Source organism: Juglans regia, chromosome 16 (genome assembly GCF_001411555.2).
Source record: "Juglans regia cultivar Chandler chromosome 16, Walnut 2.0, whole genome shotgun sequence".
Taxonomy (NCBI): domain Eukaryota; kingdom Viridiplantae; phylum Streptophyta; class Magnoliopsida; order Fagales; family Juglandaceae; genus Juglans; species Juglans regia.
The window spans coordinates 24,541,298-24,564,599 of record NC_049916.1 but is presented as its reverse complement, the minus strand read 5'-3'; the positions used below and the strand labels follow the sequence as shown (position 1 = coordinate 24,564,599).

Genomic DNA, 23,302 nt, shown 5'->3' with positions numbered 1-23,302 from the left:
TAAACACATTTATTCTCAAAGTCAACCTCCTTTCATTTATTTTATGCAAAACTAGTATATAAACCCCGCTTACCTGGACTTCTTAGCTTTTCAGAAATTTCTTCAAAAAAATGTTGAGTCGACTAATAATCGTCACCTATAAAAAAAATAATCACACAATTTCCGTAAGTTTTCAACCAATTACGGATTTCCATATTTAAGCCTAAGCTTCTAAAATAATCTATCTTAATTTCTCAAAACTTAAAAAAATCCTCATAATCCCAAAGTATATCATTACTTCATAAAATCACCAATATCCACCACAACCCACGCCATACACAAAACACCAATATTTAAACCCGAACAGCCAACAAATCTCATAGTCTAAACCAATCATACTAACAACTCCATCACCCAATCCAATCAACCCCGTTACTCCTCGGACTCAGTCCGGCAAAACCAACCAGCAATTAAAATACAGTGTAATGTGCTAGTGCAAAAATACATTAAATTCATGAGAATTCTTTGAAAAAAAAACTTACATTGCTATATAATGATTTCCGAAGGATCACGAAACTGAAAAAGGCGACGTCTGAGCAACACCACAGTGTAAAATACACTATGGCCGTGGGTCACAAATACCCACTTTTCAACGGAGACAAACGAAGACCCCAAAATGATAGGGTAGGGCCTAGAGAGGTCGGTGAAGACAATGGTGGTGGTGGTTTGCCGTGGATGACGGCGCAAATGGTGGTTTAAGGCAAAAAACGTACAAATCGGAAATGGACTTGGTGGGGCTTCACCGGTGACGGATCGGAGCTGGGGTTGGGTCCAAAGAGTTGCCAAGAGGTCAGGGATGAAGTGGTAGGAAGATGGTGGCCAATGGTGGCGCGACGGCGGCGCGCAAAGGAGGTGAAGGCCGCGGCTTCAAGCCGTGCGTGGAGGCTAATGGTGGCTCGGATGGAAGTGAGGTTGGTAGGGTGAGGTCGCCGGCGGCAGGGGAACCAAATGGAGGGGGCGGTGTCGACCACGGCGGCTCGACGGCGGTGGGCTGGGTGGAGGCCGAAGTCGCACGGGGAGAGAGAGAGGGTCGGGCTCGCGCGGGAGAGAAAGAAACCGAAGGAAAAAAGGAGAAAAGAAAAAAAAAAGGAAAAGAAAAGGAGAAGAAAGAAAAAAAGAGGGAAAAAGAAATGAGGTCCAATCCTTATAACTTGGGTCACGAAAATGATCCAACGGAAACGATTTTAAAACCATAAGTTAAATAAAATAATTTAAACGTAATGGTAAAGTCAAATTGAAATAATTAAATCACCCAGTGATTAATTTAAATATTAAAAGCAATTTAAATGCATAACAATAAATAAATATCAAGAAAGCACACAATAAAATAATTTTCACCAAATTAACAAATTAAAATCATAGAAATAAACTCACTAAAAATCCAACCAATTTTAAAATAAGAGGATAAATTTTTGAATAAATAATAAAAATCATTCAGTAAAAAATTACACTAAAATACGGGGTGTTACATCCTTCCCCCCTTAAAAAAAATTTCGTCCTCGAAATTTGTAAGGTCAAACATCACGCTAAAGCAGGATGCCAGATACAACTCAAAACACGCTCGAAAAGACCATACCAACAACAACTCCCAACAAGCATGAGTAATGTTCTCTCAAGTCTATTTTCATAGGCAATTCCATCATACTCGTATTAGTCCCCCAGTGGCACAACACGTCCAGTATTCTTAGGGTGGCAATACTATCCAAAATCTCATCTTTCCACAAGAGCCTTTACACAACATCCAAGGAATCCCAATGATTATTACTATTTTCGTAACACGATCTGCGCTAACCTCAATCGACTCTTATGTTAAAACTCACAAACCTTAATTGAATTCTACAGGTTGGTAACCTATTAGCCACTTCTAAAGTTAACCATCAATAAACATTTCCATCATCCAGACCTATTATCTCAAAATCAACAAGAATTATATCCTAATTCCGCACCACCAAAAGTTTAATCTCTAATTCCTTAAGATCAGCATAAGGTTTGAATCCTTAAATATAACACAACATAATACCATTGAGTACGAGGTAGCTCAACGCCTACTAACCAAAAAAAACTCTCACCACATTTGGTAGAAAATTCTTTATCTCCAAAACCATGAACTATTACACACTTTCCTCAAACTCACCAAGAATTAATTCCTGGATCTGCACCAACTATTATCCTTAAATCTGATATGGATCTAATCCCAAAACCTACCACTAAAACCTCGAATTAATAACAATTATTATCCAAACTGGACCAATACCTTCAATCCTCAAAGAAATAATCCCTTAAAATTTCCTATATTAATAACTCAACTTCGATCAACCCCATTAATGGTCACAGATTAATCAGTCTCCAAAATAAATCAAGCTAACACTCCAAGCTTGCAGAATTAAAAATTTCAATCTCATTATAAATCAGTCCTTCAAATTGCAATTCTAAGATCTTAAATTATATAAGAATCAATTTCCGAAATCTGTAAGATCGATGAACTTATATCTAATAATAAAACAATTGACTCCCAAAACTTTCAAAATCTAAACATTAAATGATAACAATCATTTCCTAAAATCTGCAAAACCTTAAACTTTTGGTGAAATTTCCGTAAGCCTATCTTTAAAGTTTGTTGAACTTACAATCTTCTATTCTAAAGCCTCGTGTCATACATCCATGAAATCGAAAATCTCAACTATCTTACTCCCCAAATAGATCACCCAGACTATGCCGTTCCTTTCAAACCTTGATATTATAAATGCACACCAAGTTGATAAAAGTTCTAGTTTACTCTGCTAAATATAACAAAAGCGTTCTCAGTCATACCATCATCCTGCCATAACTTAATCCTTAACCTGCTTTTCAGCTTCGAACGAAACGAACAAAACAAAATAAACTTAATAAATATAATAATATAATTTCAATTCAAATAAAATAAAATCAAACAAAACCAAATAAATTCAAGTTAAATAAAAATAATAATTTCCAATTAAACCTTTAAACTTTTCTGGTACTGCACACATGGTTTTACCCAAACTTAGTCATATAATTAATCAGCACATATAGTCATTCCTACCATCTAATATTGTAAACCCGAGATCGCTCTAAACTCTCTTTCGTCTTTAGAAATCTAACCTCAAAAATCTAAACCTTAAATTAATCTTATAAAGATTATCTCCTACAGTCCACCAAGTAAGCTTGTCGGATTTAAAATCCTTAAACCTCAAAATCTCGAAACTCAATCATAGAGTCTGTAAAATCTAAACCTCCAATATCCACATAATCATCTCTTATTCTTTAAAATTCTACACCTCAAATCTGAAGTTTCTTCTTAAACCCACAGATATCTAAACCTCCAAGGTTTATAGTATGCAGAATCTCTAACCTGGCTCTGATACCATCTGTAACACCCCGACCCCGAGGGTCCGGAGAGTTAACTCATAAAACCTGATAATCAACTCTAACAAGGCTAGAGTACTTCCAAATTCAAGAATTTATCCATTTTCCCAAACCTCAAATCGAACGTATATACTTCAATTAAATAAATCAAATAAACTCATCTATCCAATATTCAATCCAACAACCCAAATAAAATCAACTCTTCTTCATGTCTCAAATAACAACTAGAAATAATATAACATTTAACATAAGTATCCATAAACCGTCTAAATCCATTGAAGCAAACTTAAGAAAGATAATTAACCTCCAACACCAACACTAATATCATGAGATACCCAACAACAAAACAATGCTAATCTTCTCCATAGACTCTAATACTGATCTTCAGCTGAGCCATCGATGTCATCTGAAATATTATGAAGATTAACGGGGTGAATTATCAACAACTCAGTAAGCAAGGAGCATATACCAGCATGTAAACATGAGCATTTATAACATTTGATAAGCCGAACAAAATATTTACTTTCAGAATGCAGAAACAAAACTTTTACAAAACATTAGAGCGAAGTTTTCAGAAAATAAACTTATTCCAAAAAGAACTTCCGTTGGCATTTCCAAACTGAAACATTATAATTAAATCATCTCTTAGCATCACATCGGGACAATACCATGTTTAACCCCCGTGGTAGGGTTATAAACCACCATTATACCCGTGGCTGGGCCATATTCCATGTTTCACCCCCGTGGTAGGGTTATAAACCACCATTATACCCGTGGCTGGGCCATTTTCCATGTTTCACCCCCGTGGTAGGGTTATAAACCACCATTATACCCGTGGCTGGGCCTTAACAGAAACAGAACGGATTTCATCGAAAATCCGGTTACAATCATATATAGAATCAGAACATCATGCCAAGATTCTCAGATGATACCTCATATCAAAACAAAACAAAATATTGAAAGGCTTCAGATCATTTCACATGTTCGAGATAAACATAAACAAAATATTCTCATTTGTTCATAACAAAACTTCCAGATTTTCATATTCGCTCTTTTACATAGTTCAGAAATAAAGTACACAAAACTTGCTCATGTCTACACTAGTCATGACAGAAAAACATTTTCCCTTATATAGAATTTATGCATATGCAGAATAAACATTTGAGGTTGTTTTCAGATCATCTCTTTCAAAAATAAACACATTTATTCTCAAAGTCAACCTCCTTTCATTTATTTTATGCAAAACTAGTATATAAACCCCGCTTACCTGGACTTCTTAGCTTTTCAGAAATTTCTTAAAAAAATGTTGAGTCGACTAATAATCGTCACCTATAAAAAATAATCACACAATTTCCGTAAGTTTTCAACTAATTACGGATTTCCATATTTAAGCCTAAGCTTCTAAAATAATCTATCTTAATTTCTCAAAACTTAAAAATCCTCATAATCCCAAAGTATATCATTACTTCATAAAATCACCAATATCCACCACAACCCACGTCATACACAAAACACCAATATTTAAACCCGAACAGCCAACAAATCTCATAGTCTAAACCAATCATACTAACAACTCCATCACCCAATCCAATCAACCCCGTTACTCCTCGGACTCAGTCCGGCAAAACCAACCAGCAATTAAAATACAGTGTAATGTGCTAGTGCAAAAATACATTAAATTCACGAGAATTCTTTGAAAAAAAATACTTACATTGCTATATAATGATTTCCGAAGGATCACGAAACTGAAAAAGGCGACGTCTGAGCAACACCACAGTGTAAAATACACTGTGGCCGTGGGTCACAAATACCCACTTTTCAACGGAGACAAACGAAGACCCCAAAATGATAGGGTAGGGCCTAGAGAGGTCGGTGAAGCCAATGGTGGTGGTGGTTTGCCGTGGATGACGGCGCAAATGGTGGTTTAAGGCAAAAAACGTACAAATCGGAAATGGACTTGGTGGGGCTTCACCGGTGACGGATCGGAGCTGGGGTTGGGTCCAAAGGGTTGCCAAGAGGTCAGGGATGAAGTGGTAGGAAGATGGTGGCCAATGGTGGCGCGACGGCGGCGCGCGAAGGAGGTGAAGGCCGCGGCTTCAAGCCGTGCGTGGAGGCTAACGGTGGCTCGGATGGAAGTGAGGTTGGTAGGGTGAGGTCGCCGGCGGCAGGGGAACCAAATGGAGGGGGCGGTGTCGACCACGGCGGCTCGACGGCGGTGGGCTGGGTGGAGGCCGAAGTCGCACGGGGAGAGAGAGAGGGTCGGGCTCGCGCGGGAGAGAAAGAAACCGAAGGAAATAAGGAGAAAAGAAAAAAAAAGGAAAAGAAAAGGAGAGGAAAGAAAAAAGAGGGAAAAAGAAATGAGGTCCAATCCTTATAACTTGGGTCACGAAAATGATCCAACGGAAACGATTTTAAAACCATAAGTTAAATAAAATAATTTAAACGTAATGGTAAAGTCAAATTGAAATAATTAAATCACCCAGTGATTAATTTAAATATTAAAAGCAATTTAAATGCATAACAATAAATAAATATCAAGAAAGCACACAATAAAATAATTTTCACCAAATTAACAAATTAAAATCATAGAAATAAACTCACTAAAAAATCCAACCAATTTTAAAATAAGAGGATAAATTTTTGAATAAATAATAAAAATCCTTCAGTAAAAATTACACTAAAATACGGGGTGTTACACTTTGTTTCCTTTGAAGTTCCTGATATTTCACCATCTCCGTGATCTGCAAGACGACTCTAGTGTTGGCATTTGAGCTTGACAAGTGGAAAAATGGGTTTCGAGACCGATACCGTGGGCATTGCCACTATCTCCTCCACTCCAACTGCGTTTTTCTTTTCTTCTTGCACGATTTCATCTACAGCTATCGGTCCATTTTCTTCCTCCTCTTCGTCTGGCCAGTCCCGTAGAGTCTGTTTCAACAATACCAAACTCTGCTGCATTCTCGCACAATGTTCTTGCATTCATTTCACTATTTCTTTCACCTCTAACAACTTCTCCAAAATTTTTTTAAGCAATTTGGTTTGCTCTTCGTTGAACCTTATCCCGTCCATGAGGGTCGACGGCTAGCTGATACCACTGTTAGAATCCTCTTGTATACGTTGTTGTAATAAGACGATAAGGGAAATGGAAGATTGCTGCTGCTATGTAAATGTTATTGTCATTGTTGTTGTAATGAGGAATAAGGTCGAGATGAACTGCTATGGTTACTGTAATGGAAAAGGGGCCACACAAGGTGTTTGATTGAATTGCTACAAGAAAATATATTGCTACCGGAGTATTTCGAGGGCTCCTAAACCTCCTTATAGATTTCCTCGATAAAATTCCAGATGATCTCCACTCCTCGCTCAACGTACATAAAAGGAATGCAGTCATAACAAATTTCTCTAATGACAATGCAACACGTGGAAAGTAAAGTAACATAAAGTAACATTTTAACTTAAGGAAATAAGCATAAAACGACAAGTGATTAATGGTAAAATGGTCTCCAAACGGCTGGTAGCTTCTGGCCTCCTTACTAATTTCCCAAACGGTGCATTTCGCATCAGGTTCCTAACAGAAAGTAATATTTTAACTGAAGGAAATAAGTATAAAACGACATGTGATTAATGGTAAAATGGTCTCCAAAAGGCTGGTAGCTTCTGGCCTCCTATACTAATGCTGCAGATCATTTGTTGACCACAAATTATGGAAGACCCTGCCGATGGATCGCATGGACGTTCACTTCTACACGGCCCTGGCAAAACATGCTCAAACACCGTGAAGTTTGAGTCAAGAGTATTATCACCCCAACAATAAAGGGAGTCCGATAACGCAACTCCACAGAAAACGCTGCGCTTTGCTTCAATCGCGGAGAAATAGGTCCCCTGCAAGTTTTCTGGCAGACTGAAATTTTGTTCGCCCCAGCAAACAATTCTATGATCAAGCTTCAGAGCACAACTACGGTTCTATCCCAAAGCCAATGATGTGAACTCCCCCCGAGGTTTCTCGCCCACCATATCTCCCCAGCAATACAAGCTACTGTTGTCCGAATAGATGGCACAAGCATGCCTGAACCCAGCAGAAACCACGCTATAGTTCCCGCTAGGCTCCTTGCCAACAACTTGATTAGCACTATTGCTCCCAAAGCGAGTAATCTTTCCAATTTGCGATAACCCACATACAAAATTCTCGCCCACTGCAATTCTTGAAAAGTTATGATCGATACTCGGAGGGAATCCGCGCCACTGCCAGCATTCTAGGCGAGTGGTCTCGTTTACAAGGCCACAAATGTGAGAATTCCCAGCATCAAGTTCTTTGAGAGCCGGGCCACGATAGATACGCTTGGAGGACACAGTACCATCGATAGAGAACCTCCAGCAACGCATGATCGATGTGGACGAGGAAGATGGCGGCCTCAACGCGCAGAGAAACCCGTTTCCAGCGACTATCCCAGAAAATGACGTGTTGGGATTTACGGGATTCGAATTCCTTGAGGGAAATTAGTACAGTTGAGGAAAACTGGCTGGTTAGGGGACTTAGTTATTGCACAGATTAATGTTTGATCAGAAGTCTCAGAAATCGATACAGCGGAGAGTGAATAAACGAACGGAATACAAGAAACCAAGGATAAGGAGAGGCCTAAGGGGAGGATAAAGTTGGAGTTGTTTAAGATGAAAGCCATAGAAATGATGGGCAAGCTTTGATAATATCATGGTGGGTAAGGAGGCCAGAGCACGAGGTTTTCGGCCAATTTGAAGTGTGTATAGGAGTTTACGAGGGGTGGGGGGGTGGGGGGTGGTGTTTAGCTGAGCAGCCACAATTGTCTGGGGATGTAGGTTCGTATCATACGTGCAGGTTAAGGAGGAAGGAGTCAGGACCCACAAAAGCAGTAATGCTACATAGAAGTTACTATAGTAGTGTACACTTTGTATTCACTGTATGGCTACTTCTAATTGATTGTTTACAATACTCATTTGAAGAGATGTGTAGTCTAGATGATACTACATTATGTATGTAAAATAGATACTTCTAATAGTGACTTTTATATATATATATATATTTATTCAAAATAAATCTCATCCTATGCTCTGAGTAATTTCTCTGCAATTGCATCATCAGTGATTAACGACTTTCATATATATATAAATATATATATATATATATATATATATATATTTGACTCTTTTTATTTAATATTTTTTATCTACACCAAAATACAAGTTGAAGTCAGCCGAGTCCATTATGCAATCATAATTCATACATCTAAACTCTAAAGTCCATTATCCACGTATCACAAATTGGTAATCATCGCCATTAAGAGCAACCAATTATATGTTTTTTACCCAAGTAAGAACTACTTTATTTAATAAATAAGTAGACTAATTTCATTAAAATGATATTTTTATGAACCCGAGTAGGACATTTTTAGTTCCATGGTGTGTGGTCTGAAACTTTTTGTCTTCCCTCTGGATTTCAATCCAATTAATCCAGAGTGGTTAAGCTGATTCCCTCTTTAATTTTTTTTTTTTTTTTTTTACTTTTCTTCTGAATTATGTCTGTTTTTAAAGTCGGGCTATTATATCTAAAGAACAAATGTAGAACAAATAACAAACATTCGGCCCCTAATGTTCATGTTTTGTTGCTCCATAAATTTTGGTTTCTTGAGACCAATATATAATCTGTACATTCCACATCAGCAATTACAAGGTATTTTTAAATATCAAGTAGTTGATTTCGAGGTAATATTGCATCAAATCTGCTTGAAATGTTTCTTGTGCCTTTCATATGCAAAATTATTCCTGAATCGATATATATATTGCATATACAAAACCAGCAATAGGCTCCGCATCAGATTACAGCAACCAACACCATTTCGTCTGATACGTACTCTAGGAGGTCTTATCATAATCACAGGAACTACACTTTGGCCAACACTTGCGGAAGTCCTAAGATTTGCATGAAGTTTTTGAACCTCAGCTATTCCTGAAAGCAAATATATGACTAGAGGAAAAACTTGCTGTTTTTGTCAGAATCGTTTTTTCGGGACTTGAAAGCGCAAGGATCGGCATCAATGAGCATTTTGACCACCTCCCTCATAGTAGGACGAACGGATGGAAGCTTAGTAGTACAAAGGACTGCAACCTTCAAGACCTTAATCATGTCATCTTGGACAGAATGAGTTGCCACTTTATCATCCAGAACCCTGAGAACACTTTCACGGTCATTGAGATGATTTAAAACCCAATAAACAATATCTTTTCCTTCTCCATATTCCTCTTCAACAGGTCTTCTACCCGTAATTAGTTCTAGCAGCACCACGCCAAAGCTATATACGTCACTATTTTCAGTGACTTTAAGACTACATGCCAGCTCTGCATAGTAAAATTGGAGTCTAGACATTCGTAACAATAGACAATCGCAATTCCCTTAACTTTTTCGGAATTCGATGCACATGAATCCAACAATTAAGTTTGCAGAAAATTGCTCAATAAACAGTCTAACTTTTTGGGTAATCGAGGCTCGATGAATACTACTGTTTGGTTTACTAATTAACTGTGCAAGCTAATAGGCAAAGCTGCTTACAGAAAGTAATTTCTGGATCACAAGGAGGGTTCAAGCATGCTGCAGAGCACAGACAGAGAGTATTGTATTTTTTTATGATGATATACATATAACTATTGAGGTAGATATTGCCTTTTTTGTTCAAGTCTTCCGCCACCACAAAGGGCAATAATAATTTGTACAAGTTGTGTAGGCTCGAACCATGAGCTTGAGCTTCACAAATCGAGTAATAAAGGGCATGTTGTTCATATCAATTCCTGAAGTAGTTAATTGATTCCTTACCTGCCATGTCAATGGTGTGGATAGTGTGTGGAACACTTTATTCACACAGCAATATTTGATTTTGAAGATTTCAAATTTCAAATTTATTTTACAAATCAAGAATTTTTATTTCTTAGTGAATAACAATTAGTACAAACATTAAAGATACCTAACACACGATTCACAACACTTCTAATAACATAAATATATATATATGCTTGTGTATATAATTCTCGAAATTGTTGAGCCGCTATATTCAATTTTAGGACCATGAATTTGATCATTTATATAAAAATTTGGAACACTAGAATATTGTTTTTTTATAATATACTTCATCTTTTTTTTTTTTGTTTAATTTATTATAATTAATAATTGAAAAATAACAAAATTAAAAAGTTATAGAATTATATTTCTCCAAGTCTCTTGCAACGACTCATTCTTGAAGTTGAGTCTGAGATTGCAACTGTGCTAACTGCCAAGTAAGGAAGTCAGGCTAATTAATTTGTAAAATGAAGCTCTAGTCTAACAGACTCTCCTATTGACAAAAAACCAGAAACTTATAACCACTGCAATGAGAACTGAACCAATGACAAATGAAAACCGGAGTCAAAACAACAATACTTCTTCTACAATGATCATCATCCTGGTCTTTACGCAGTTGTTAATTCCTTCCGCCTGCAGAATCCATAGGCAACGGCGTAGAATGCCAATCCTGGTCTTCACGCTAGCTATTGACAGGAAAAACTCAGGCAGCTTAAATTTAGTGCCACGACTAGTAAAGGCATATACATGTTTTAACGTTATTGAACACAAAAACTTGGGATGTTCCGAAAGTCCTCTAAACACGTTTTATTCTATAGAAGTTTGACTGGTATTTTAAACATGATAGGGTCTCAACGGCGTGACCCTATTATTACGTGTGCGTAGGGTGGTGTCAGTAATGTCGGCGTCCTGTTACCTTAACAAGCCAACCGAACAATTTGTTTCAATTCAAAAATTTTAGCCCTCAATATTTTGATGATCTTGAGTTTGTCCGGTCGTAACATGTAAACGCAGGGCTCAAAATGGTAATCCAAGTCTTAAATTATATTGAATGAGAATAAAAGTAAGCATAACATGGTTTGATAACTCATTTCCAACGAATTGAATAAAAGTTGGTTTTTATTTTTTGTATTTTGTTAAATAAAAAATGCATATCGAAAAGTCGGTTTCAGAGTAGCTTCCATCAAACACAAAATTCTCACTTGATATTATTTTATCTCATCTCATCTTATTCTCAAACATAATTCAAATATAAAATTTTTACACTAATCATTACAACTTTTTCAAATTTTCAAATAAAAAATAAAAAACAATTATAACTTTTTCAAATCCCAAACAAAAATAATATTATAAAATATATTCTTATAATATTTTAATTTTATAATATTTTTTATTCAACTTTTTTTCTCTTCTTTCTTAAAGCTAAAAAAATACTCAACTCAAACTATCTCACTACTATTCACAAACTATCTTACTACTATTCACAAAATTTTCATCTCATCTCACTCTCTAAACAAGCCCTTAAGAACTTGTTGCCAAGATCCTGATGGCATATGATTCGGTTATACAAATAGAAAATTTGGATTCGAAACCCTCCGTCCCCTTTAAAAAAAAGAAGAAGAAGAAGAAGAAGAAGGAAACCTGTTTGTTCAACTTAGATCGACGCAATGCGAGCATTAGCATTGGATTCATCAAATTTATCTTCAAATTTTAATGAAAAGTACATGTTTTCTATATATCTAAAACTTTCTTATTCATAACTCCACATTGAATTAGCTATTGAATTCATCAAAATAATAATATAATATTATTTTTTTAATAATAATATTATTTTTTTCATATTTTATAATTACACTAATCATATGTTAATTAATAATTTAATTTGATTCTTACATTATTATTACAAGACAGTTAGAGATTAAACGTGAATAAAAAAGACCATTGGAGATTAAAAGTAAATAAAAAATAGATTTGATAAGTGAATAGTAACTCTTCAAATTTAAAGAAACCTATATATTTATTGTAGTTCAAAGTTTCACATTTATCTCTTTAGTTAATCTAATGTAGCTCTTTTTTGATAAAATTTATCATATTTTACATTTGATTATATTTTTGATAAAGTCAATACCAATGCTCTTAGCCCCAATTAAGTTCCCGCCCACTACCAACCCAATTGGGCAATAGGATAAATTGGAGGAAGCTAGCACATAGCAAAGTGGGCAGTGAGTTGGGAGGCATTTCAAGTACAGGATGGAGCTTGGAAGATTTTGGTCGGCGAGCGTGCAAATACTTGATGGCTACTGCCTATAACATTCATCATTATAAGATTACGACCATTATTGCAATTTCGAAGTTGAAATGTAGTATGTAGTTGGTTACATTTTTTTTTTTTTGGCTTTCAAGTTTCCGTTTGAAGGGATTTTTCAATCATTACCAGGAATTCAGTCTTTTCCAACGCTATAAATTCGCTGTTAAAATCTCAAAAAATGTTGCAAAAAGTTATTTACAATGAATTTATAATCGCTGCATGTTGGTTGCCAAAAACCGGTTGCCACATCTCTTTACCAAATCGTTGGAAATTAATTTATTTGCAGCGCAATCAAATCTCTGTAAATAGTAAATAATTCGCCAAAAAAAGTCCCTACGGTTGCTAACATAATCGTTGGCAAACATTATTAGCTAAAAAGTTATAAAATTAAAATTTATATGTTATTATCAAAATTCAAAAATTATATTAAAAATATAAAATTAATTTATGTTATATCATAACTCAAATGTTATATTAAAACGTTTAAGATTAATCTTATGTTATAAGATTAATAAATATGAATAATAAGTTTAAAATTTTATATTATATTAATTAGTAATTTAACATATAATACATAGAAAAAATATACACAACCTCTTACTATTCACATAACCTCTACACACCACACTTTTTTAAATTTTTATTATTTTTTTACTTTTATCAAATATTTAATATATGAATAATGAATAAAAGAATTGAATTAGTTTAAAAAGAATAAAATCAAAAAAATTTTAAAAATATTAAAAAACTAAAAAAATGTGGTGTGTGAAGGTTTGGGAGGTTGTGTGGCATTGTTCTAAAAATCGATACTCAACTGCGCGATTTAGAACTGAATTCGATCTGATTCAACCGATTTATTTTACATCCCGAGTAGCCACTGCTACAGGTGTAATAACTACTCTGTAACCGAAAGTCCTCTAAACACGTTTTACTCTATAGATGTTTGACTGGTATTTTAAACACGTTTTATTCTATGATAGGGTTTTAACGGCATGACCCTAGCATTACGTGCTTGTGTAGGGTGGTGTCAAAAATGTTGGCGTCCCGTTACCTTAGATCTGTTTATTTCCAGGCCTAGGCCTTGGGCTTCTTCTCGCCCAGGTCCAAGGCCTCTAATCTTCTGGCGGCCTGTGGCGTAAAGGTAGTTAACGTGTGAAGGGCCTTTGGTATAGACTCGATCCAGCCCGAGCGGGACATAAGCATCTCTCTTAATCGGACCCAATCCAACACGAGATTTTATTTACTCTCTAGATCGTGTCCAGATTAAGTGAATAAAAATAAAAATATTCATAATTTGAGATATAATGAAAACTAATGTCAAACACTATTGTCATCTAGAACTACCCTCAAAGACGACTTTAGAATGGCACTAAGTCATGATCAACTTGTCGTTTAACATGATTATTGTTGGGTTTGCTCCTTTGGAGTCCCACACCAGTGGGTGAAATGTAAGGAGCAGGCCTTAAGGCCTATAAATAAGGGTGCTTGGCCTCTTAGTTAATTATACCAAATTATAAGCTTATTTAGTAACTTGTGACTCTAGTAAAATTCTTCTATTAGCCTTTTCTTGAAAAATGGAAAGATGTGAGAGTTAAAGTTTTGCTAGTGGGGAAGCTTTGTGGGTGTCATTTGGGGTGAGGAGAAAAATTGTCTGATTGTAATAATTTTTCACATAGTGTATTTTCTTCTCTGGGTCTGGTGGTTTTTTCTCCTGTTTTGGGAGTTTCCACGTAAATTCTTGTGTTGTTATTATTTCTTTATTTTTCTTCATATTTCACCAAATGGTGGATCCTAGGGGTGAATTTAGGAGGTCCAAATTCCTAACAAGTGGTATCAGAGCCACTAGGTTCTTTTTGGTGTGGTAGTGTGGATACGTACAGTCTAAGGAGGTTCTGTCTAGGAGATTGGTATTTAATTGGTCCAGTGTGACCCTCCAATCTTTCCTGGGAACCTTGAAGTTCTGTCCAGAAAAGAATGATCTTTCCTGGGAACTTACTTAGTGAGTACCATTCATTTTTACGGTAAAATTCATCGAGACAATGTCAGGAAGTAAGGCTTCAAATTCTATCAAATACGAGGTAGAGAAATTTGATGGGAGAATCAATTTTGGCTTGTGGCAAGTTCAAGTCAAGGATGTTTTGATTCAATCAGAATTACACAAGGCGTTGAAAGGCAGACCAACCCCTGAAGTCAGCAGTGATACTAGCATGACTGATGAAACAAAGAATAGATCTGTAATGAGCGATAAAGATTGGGAAGATCTGGATTTGAGAGCAGCAAGTGCGATACGTCTGTGCTTGGCCAAGAATGTTCTTGCAAATATACATGGAATATCTACAACAAAGGAACTCTGGGAAAAAATAGAAGAGTTGTATCAGACAAAGGGCGTCTCAAATCGGGTGTACCTGAAGGAGCAGTTTCATACACTGAATATGAGTGAAGGTACGACTATTTCAGATCATTTCAGTGTTCTCAATGGCATTGTCTCTGAGCTAGAATCTATTGGAGTTAAACTTGATGATGAGGATCAAGCCTTGAGGCTCATCTGGTCTCTTCCATCTTCCTATAAGCATATGAAGCCTATTTTGATACATGGGAAGGTGAAAATAATTTTTTCAGAAGTTACCAGTAAACTCTTTTCTGAAGAGAGAAGACTAGGTGGTGGAAGAAATGGTCCACCTGTGAACTTAGCATTGGTAGTAACTGGTAATGAGAAGAAGAAGAACTACATGAAGATGAAAGTAGTCTGCTAGGGGTGTGGACAATCTGGGCACGTCAAGAAAAATTGTCCAAGAGCAGGAGCAGGTTGAAAAGTGGCTCCAAGTCAGTAAATGGAGATACTGATAATGAAACTAACGTTGTGTCCCTCTCCATGGAAGACGATGTCTGTTAAAGGGACATGTACATCCTCATGGCATGCCGTTAATTCCCAAAGTTGCCATGATAGAGGATGTGTTAATGTTAGCGGGTCCACAAGTTTGCACACATGCATTGGTTTGGCATTAATGTAGAGTGTGTGGTGGAAATTTATGTCGATGGCTGATGAACTTCCAGGAAAGCCAAACGTGGAAGTTGCACCATAATTTTTTAACAAGGTTATTTTCGACATGTGCCGAAATTGAAATGCTTGGAATTGATTTATTCTGAGTGGGTATGCTTTTATGGTGAAGCATGATAACAGAAGCTATGAAGATCTTCATTGCGGTGGAGCGTGGCTGTGGGATAAGCCAAAGTCGCAAGGTGGAGATTGTTGGGTTTGCTCCTTTGGAGTCCCACACCGGTGGGTGAAAAGTAAGGAGCAGGCCTCAAGGCCTATAAATAAGGGTACTTGGCCTCTTAGTTAATTACACCAAATTATAAGCTTATTTAGTAACTTGTGACTCTAGTAAAATTTATCTATTAGCATTTTCTTGAAAAATGGAAAGATGTGAGAGTTAAAGTTTTATTAGTGGGGAAGCTTTGTGGGTGTCATTTGGGGTGAGGAGAAAAATTGTGTGATTGTAATAATTTTTCACATAGTGTATTTTCTTCTCTGGGTCTAGTAGTTTTTTCTCCTGTTTTGAGAGTTTCCACGTAAATTCTTGTGTTGTTATTATTTCTCTATTTTTCTTCATATTTTACCAAAGGGTGAATTCTAAGAGGTAAATTTAAGAGGTCCAAATTCCTAACAATTATTTTTCTTGTCATTTGTAAACATTTTTTTTTTTTTTGGGACCCCAAAACAGACATTTTTCTTTTTGGATAAAACTGCCGGCAACGAGATTGTTGGAAGTGGAAGTTTTGTCGTTTTAGCATTACTGACCCATTTACCCTTTCTTATGGCAACAATTTACCTCTGCTTCCTATCACTTTTTTTTTTCCCCCTCTCTTCTAGACTTTGCCGCTACTTTCTTTTTTCTTTTTCTTTTTTTTTTCATAATAACCACCTTAGATTCTCAAATTATTTCATCCTGATTGAAGTTCAATTAGTCATATTATTTTATTTATATTTTGATCATTTTTTTTATAAAGTCTCTAACAAATAATAAAACTTTGATAATTTAAAGGAAATACTTAGAAAAAAAGTAAATATATTTACTTAAATTTTCGGTTTCAAAGCTATTTTAAAAAAGAAAGAATATATAAAATTTTTACACTTTCTATTCATTAATTTCCTCCAAAGTAATTGTACACAGATTTAAATTTATAAATTATTTACGCATTTTTTGTGCTAATTAATTAATTTTGTTGAAACGACTGTTTTCTTCAGGCATATTTCTCTTCTTTTTTCCTGGCTTATTTTTTGTCTACTATTGGTAGTACTACAAGCCAACCGAACAACTTGTTATAATCCAAAAATCTTAGTCCTCAATATTTGTAATGAAAAAAGTGACAAAATACCGTTTTCCAAAGTATTGCAGGTGATTACCCTAGCACTTTCAATGGCTTCTCTATTTTTGTATTTTTTTTATATAAAATATAGAATAATATTCAAAATAAGGTTTTTATTAGATTATTTAAAATTAATATAAAATACAGTATGACCTAAATTATTTTTGTTATGACTTTTTATTCTTATATAAAGTTGTAAAAGAATTATAAAAAAGAAAATATTTTTTTTTCTCGCTTGACAATTCTATTAGGAATAATATTATAAAGATTCGTGAAATATATAAATATTATGCAATTATTTTGAAAGAAAGTGAAATTTATTATTAAAAAATTTTTATATAACTCTCGTATTTATTTATTTATTTTTAAATAATTTTATAGAGCTTTCATATTCACGATTGTAATTATCCTTTCTTTCCTATAACGGTCAAGAGTCCAAATATTTTACAAGAAGTCAATTGACCAAAACATGTCCGTCGCCTGGCAAGGAAAAATCTCCGACGGAACGTATTGTATTTAACTAACATGTATTATAGGTTGCGGTCTATTTGTCTTGGACGGCATATCTGTCCACGCCAAAAGGATATTAATTTTTTTTTTTATAATGAATTTCACTTTTTTATAAAATAATTGTACGGTGCTTGACTCCACGAATATAGCATTGCTCAAAGTTTTATTGTACACTCGATTACTTCTAGCATCCTCATTCTCAACGCATCTTTCTGTAACTACAATTTGCGGTGCTAGTTGCTGCATGTTAGTGAGGGATATGGGTATTCATGGTACCAGGCCATTCCTCTTATTTGTTCTGCTTCTACTGCTCAGAGCATGCTTCTCCGTTAACGCTGATGATACCTTTACGAAAGGTCAGCCGCCCCTTTCGGTGATAGATAACGACAGCATCTCATCTAAGAATGGCATATTTGAACTCGGATTCTTCGAACGAGGTACTCCAAAAAAATTCTACCTGGGGATATGGGTTAAAAGCTTAGTGGGTCAGACTCAGAAGAATATTGTTTGGGTAGCAAATAGAGAAAACCATTTGTCTGACCCTTATAATTCAAAACTCGAATTCTCAGAGGATGGCAATCTTGTTCTTCTTGGAGCTTCCCCCAAGAAACCATTTTGGTCCACAAATTTGCAGAATCTTCCCTCAAATTCAACTGAAGCAGCACTTCTTGATGATGGAAATCTTGTTTTAAGAGATAGATCGAACCTTTCTACTATATTTTGGGAGAGTTTCGACTACCCAACTGATACATGGCTGCCAGGTGGAAAGCTTGGGATCGATAAAACTGGAAAAGAACCGAAGCAACTTATTTCATGGAAAAATTCAGAAGATCCATCACCGGGTCTGTTCTCATGTTCGTTGAGGATAGACCCAAATGGAAGCATTGAATATATCTTCGAGTGGAACAGGTCCCAAGTTTATTGGAGTTCTGGAGTTTGGAATGGAGAAACTTTCGCCTTTATTCCTGAGATGAGGTTGAATTATGTATTTAAACTCGGTTTTGTGTCAAATGAAAAAGAAGCCTATATGAGTTATAATTCTTCTATCATGTCAATATGTTATCTTGATTCTACCGGACAATTCAAGGCAATTACATGGCCGCCCACGTCTGAGCCGTGGGTTCTATGGGCTCAACCAAAATCACTATCTGATGTCTATGCTTTGTGTGGTCCATTTGGCGTATATCATGATAATACATCTCAGCCTTGTGATTGTCCAAAAGGTTTTGAACCATTTTCAGATACTCGGACCAGACAAAACGACTGGTCCAGTGGTTGTTTGAGGAGACACCCTTTACAATGTGAAAATCGTAATGCCAAAAAAGATTGGTTTCAGAAAATACCCAACGTCACATCGCCAATTAACTGGAAAGCATATTCGGCAATGAGTGACGCGAGATGTAAATTAGCTTGCATGAATAATTGTTTTTGCACAGCTTATACTCATAACAGCAGCGGCTGTCTGATATGGGAAGGAGCTCTTTTGAACATGCAACGACCCTCGGATGGTGGAAAGGTTGGATCAGATATATATCTCAGACTAGCTGCTGATGAGCGTCAAATTAGTACCAAAGGCAGGATGAAAAAGATGAAACTTACATAAGTTTACATTATCTTCTTACTGAATCGAAATGTAATTCTGTTTTGATAGAGCTAATGGTCGTTCTTATCATCATAATCAGGAACCAAATGGAAAGTATGGGTGATTGTAGCTGTGCTGGTAGCTGCAACAGGGCTAATCTTATGCCTATCCGTTTGTTTCTCAATCAAGAGAAAGCTCAAACACAAAGGTAAGTTCTAACATTACAATCCATAAAAAGTTCCAATTTTTTATTTTTTGTTTATGGGTGAGTGGATCACTAGCAACAACAAAATGCTCCACCAAAATCTAGGACAAGAAAGCTGTGACATTTGCTTGTTCGTAGAGTGTTTCTCAACGTATTGTCTCGTCAATTGGTGAAGATATTCTTCATGCTTTTGAAATCATCTGAACCAAGTTTCCAAGAGAAATCCCGCAAGTCTCTCCAGCATATTCCAAAACTTCTTTAATTGATTTTATCAGAGCAAACATTTGATTCTCGATTAAAATGACAAAACTCGCATCATTCTGTGCAAAACAGGAGAGACGGCAGCTTCAAGCAATGATCTAATGTTATTTGATTTTAGTACTGAAATTCATGCAATCAGTGATGGAACAAACAGCCAAGATAATGATAAGAAAAGAGGAAAGAAGGATGTTGAATTACCGCTATTCAGTTATGAAAGCGTATTAGCTGCAACCGATAATTTCTCAGCTGCAAATAAGCTTGGAGAAGGAGGTTTTGGACCTGTCTACAAGGTATGTATGTTCCATTCTGCTAAATGAATCTGCTTCAAAAAATATGGTAAACTTTGAAGGAAGTTTAAAGAGTTTTTGGTTCTCTTTCACAGGGAAAATTACTTAAGGGGAAGGAAATTGCAGTGAAAATGCTTTCAAAAAGATCTGGACAGGGGCTTGAGGAGTTTAGAAATGAGACAACACTAATTGCAAAACTTCAACATAGAAATCTTGTCAAACTCTTGGGTTGCTGTATTGAAGGAGATGAGAAAATACTAATATACGAGTACATGCACAATAAAAGTTTGGATTTCTACCTTTTTGGTGCGTCCTTATTTCAGTCATCTTGATTCTTATTATATACATATGTATAAAAATTATTCACGCACATACACGCGCGGGCACATACAGATATATATATATATATATATATATATATATAATTCTAGGTTCTTGAATGCTGATTTCCTTTGTGGCATCATTTCAATAGATCCAGCTAAGAAAAAAATGTTAGATTGGGGGACACGCATTCACATTATTGAAGGGATTGCTCAAGGACTTCTGTATCTTCATCAGTATTCAAGATTAAGAATTATACATAGAGATATGAAACCCAGTAACATTCTCTTGGATAGTGAAATGAAGCCGAAAATATCAGATTTTGGCATGGCTCGAATAGTTGGAGATAATGAAATACAAGCAAACACAAATCGGATTGTTGGAACTTTGTAAGTATACAATCTATCCCACATGCATCCCATATTTGCCACTGCTACCTAAATTTACTTAGCAAACTACTAAGCACTGAATTTTGGAATCCAGCGGCTACATGTCTCCCGAATATGCCATGGAGGGTTTGTATTCGATAAAGTCTGATGTATTTAGTTTTGGAGTATTGCTACTCGAGATTGTGAGTGGGAAGAAGAACACAGGGTTTTATAACCACGGGTCACTCAATCTTCTTAGATATGTATGTAGCTTTTATACTCTAATAGGTCTTTCCTGTTTTTACATTAATAATTTATCTAAATTAGGATTCTCTTTAATTGTCCAAATGTATCGGATGATCCAATGTAAAAAGAGATAAGACACAAGTTTAAATGTGCATGTGTGGTCAACATTGCTCGAAAATCCCACAATGCTTTCATTAAAAGTTTTAGAGCCCACATGATGTGCTATCTATCTCTAGAATCAGACCATTCATTTTGGTCAGGCAATTGTAGAGAATCTATATTGTAAGTTATAAACTGAATTACTCTTAATTTTTAATGAAATTTACATTGACCTGAAATGAATACAGGCTTGGGAGTTGTGGAGAGATGGTCAAAGCTTGGAGTTGATGGATTCAACGATAGGGTATCCATCTTCCACTTCTACCCTAGTGAGATACATTAATATCGGGCTACTTTGCGTTCAAGAAAATCCAGCTGATCGACCTACCATGCTTGATGTGGTCTTAATGATCAGTAATGAACATGGACCTCTGGTTACACCCATGCAACCTGCTTTTACAGTTGGCCGAAATTTGATGCAGACGAATCCAACAGTTAACCCTGCAGAGAATTGCTCAATAAACAATGTAACTTTTTCAATAATGGAGGCTCGATGAATCCTACTGTTTGGTTTACTAATTAACTGTGCAAGCTAATAGGCAAAGCTGCTTATAGAAAGTAATTTCTGGATCACAAGGAGGGTTCGAGCGTGCTCTGCGACAGAGAGTATTGTAATTTTTCATGATGATATACATATCACTGTTGAGGTAGATATTGCCTTTTTTATTCAATTTTATGATCATGAATTTGATCATTTATATAAAAATTTGTAACACTTGAATATTGTTTTTTTATAATATACTTCATCTTTTTCTTTTGTTTAATTTATTATAAATAGTAATTGAAAAATAACAAATTTAAAAAAGTTATAGAATTATATTACTCCAAGTCTAATGCAATGACTCATCCATGCAAGTTGAGTCTGAGATTGCAACTGTGCTAACTGCCAAGTAAGGAAGTCAGGCTAATTAATTTGTAAAATGAAGCTCTAGATATATGTGTGTGTGTATGGAGATTCAATAACGTATGCTATTGGTAGCAGAAAGTCTAGTCTAGTCTAACAGACTCTCCTATTGACAAAAAACCAAAAACTTATAACCACTGCAATGAGAACTGAACCAATGACAAATGAAAACCGGAGTCAAAACAACAATACTTCTTCTACAATGATCATCATCCTGGTCTTTACGCGGTTGTTTCCTTCCTCCTGCAGAATCCATAGGCAACGGCGTAGAATGCCAATCCTGGTCTTCACGCTAGCTATTGACTGAAAAAACCCAGGTAGCTTAAATTTAGTGCCACGACTAGAAAAATGCATAAGATAATACTATTCTTCCCACTCAATTCTACCGCTCCATTCTATCATAAGATAATTTTTTTTTTTCGTGGCTTTTTTTTGGTCTACTAATGGTAGTAGTACTACAAGCCAACCGAACAACTAAATGTTTCAATCCAAAAATTTTAGCCCTCAATATTTTTATGATCTTGACTTTGTCCGGTCGTCCCTGCATATATGTATATATGTAATGAAAAATTAATAAAACTAATCTCATGCAATTAAAGAAATCTAGAAATAATGATAAAAAATTAAAACAAAGAAAAATAATTAAGAAGTTTATTTTTTTAGAAACGCAGGGCTCAAAATGGTAATGCAAGTCTTAAATAATATTGAATGAGAATAATAGTCAGCATAACTTGATTTGATAACTCATTTTCAGCGAATTGAATAAAAGTTCGTTTTTATTTTTTGTATTTTGTTAAATAAAAAATGCATATCAAACACAAAATTCTTAGTTGATCTTATTTTATTTCATCTCATCTTATTCTCAAATATAATTCAAATACAAAATTTTTAAACTAATCATTACAACTTTTTTAAATTTTCAAATAAAACACAAAAAAATAATTATAAATTTTTCAAATCCCAAATAAAAATAATATTATAAAACTATATTCTTATAAGATTTTAATTTTATAATATTTTTTATTGAATTTTTTTTCTCTCATTTCTCTAAACTTAAAAAATACTCAACTCAAACTATCTCACTACTATTCACAAATTATCTTATTATTATTCATAAAATTTTCATCTCATCTCACAACCTATACAAACCCTTAAGAACTTGTTGCCAAGATCCTGATGACCTAATGGCATAAGATTTGGTTATACAAATATAAAATTTGGGTTTGAAACCCCATCCCCTTACAAAAAAAAAAAAAAAAAACCCTGTTTGTTCAACTTTGATCGGCGCAATACTTAGCTCCAATTAAGTTCCCGTCCACTCTCAACCCGGGCTAAAAAATTATTTTTGGATTTAAAAATGTATGAAAATATAATTTTGGACTTAAATTATAAATTTAAATTCTTAAATGTGATTAATAATTTTTATATAAAAAGTTAAGATGATACAAGTTTTACACTTAAATAATGTGAAACTCGTGTATTACTTGAGAAACCA

General features: G+C 35.2%; 2 protein-coding genes across 4 annotated transcripts; one reads left to right on the top strand and one right to left on the bottom strand.

Annotated features, from left to right (window-relative positions):
• Positions 1–9,421: 9,421 nt before the first annotated feature.
• Positions 9,422–9,820, bottom strand: LOC118344830 (receptor protein-tyrosine kinase CEPR2-like). The gene has a single exon (XM_035686245.1). It carries the CDS (start codon positions 9,818–9,820, stop codon positions 9,422–9,424), a length of 399 nt encoding a protein of 132 aa, XP_035542138.1.
• Positions 9,821–17,653: 7,833 nt separating this feature from the next.
• LOC109006514 (receptor-like serine/threonine-protein kinase SD1-6) lies at positions 17,654–21,525 on the top strand. Of its 3 annotated transcripts, none has more exons than XM_018985807.2 (7): positions 17,654–19,048; positions 19,157–19,264; positions 19,595–19,812; positions 19,905–20,115; positions 20,282–20,519; positions 20,614–20,761; positions 21,092–21,525. In XM_018985807.2, the coding sequence occupies exons 1-7, from the start codon at positions 17,719–17,721 to the stop codon at positions 21,398–21,400; spliced, it is 2,562 nt and encodes an 853-aa protein (XP_018841352.2). In that variant the 5' UTR covers positions 17,654–17,718; the 3' UTR covers positions 21,401–21,525. The 3 variants fall into 3 exon arrangements, with proteins under 3 accessions (XP_018841352.2, XP_035542286.1, XP_035542287.1); XM_035686393.1 differs by having other exon boundaries at positions 20,614–20,739; positions 21,092–21,241; XM_035686394.1 differs by lacking the exon at positions 20,614–20,761 and having other exon boundaries at positions 21,092–21,241.
• The last annotated feature ends 1,777 nt before the right edge of the window (positions 21,526–23,302 follow it).

Bases quoted from the DNA above. Each gene is read 5' to 3' on its own strand.
- LOC118344830 (XM_035686245.1), bottom strand. From the start codon at position 9,820: ATGTCTAGACTCCAATTTTACTATGCAGAGCTGGCATGTAGTCTTAAA.
- LOC109006514 (XM_018985807.2), top strand. From the start codon at position 17,719: ATGTTAGTGAGGGATATGGGTATTCATGGTACCAGGCCATTCCTCTTA. The intron at 19,265-19,594 runs GTAAGTTCTAAC...TGTGCAAAACAG, and splicing joins GAGAAAGCTCAAACACAAAG to GAGAGACGGCAGCTTCAAGC. The intron at 20,520-20,613 runs GTAAGTATACAA...TTTGGAATCCAG, and splicing joins AATCGGATTGTTGGAACTTT to CGGCTACATGTCTCCCGAAT.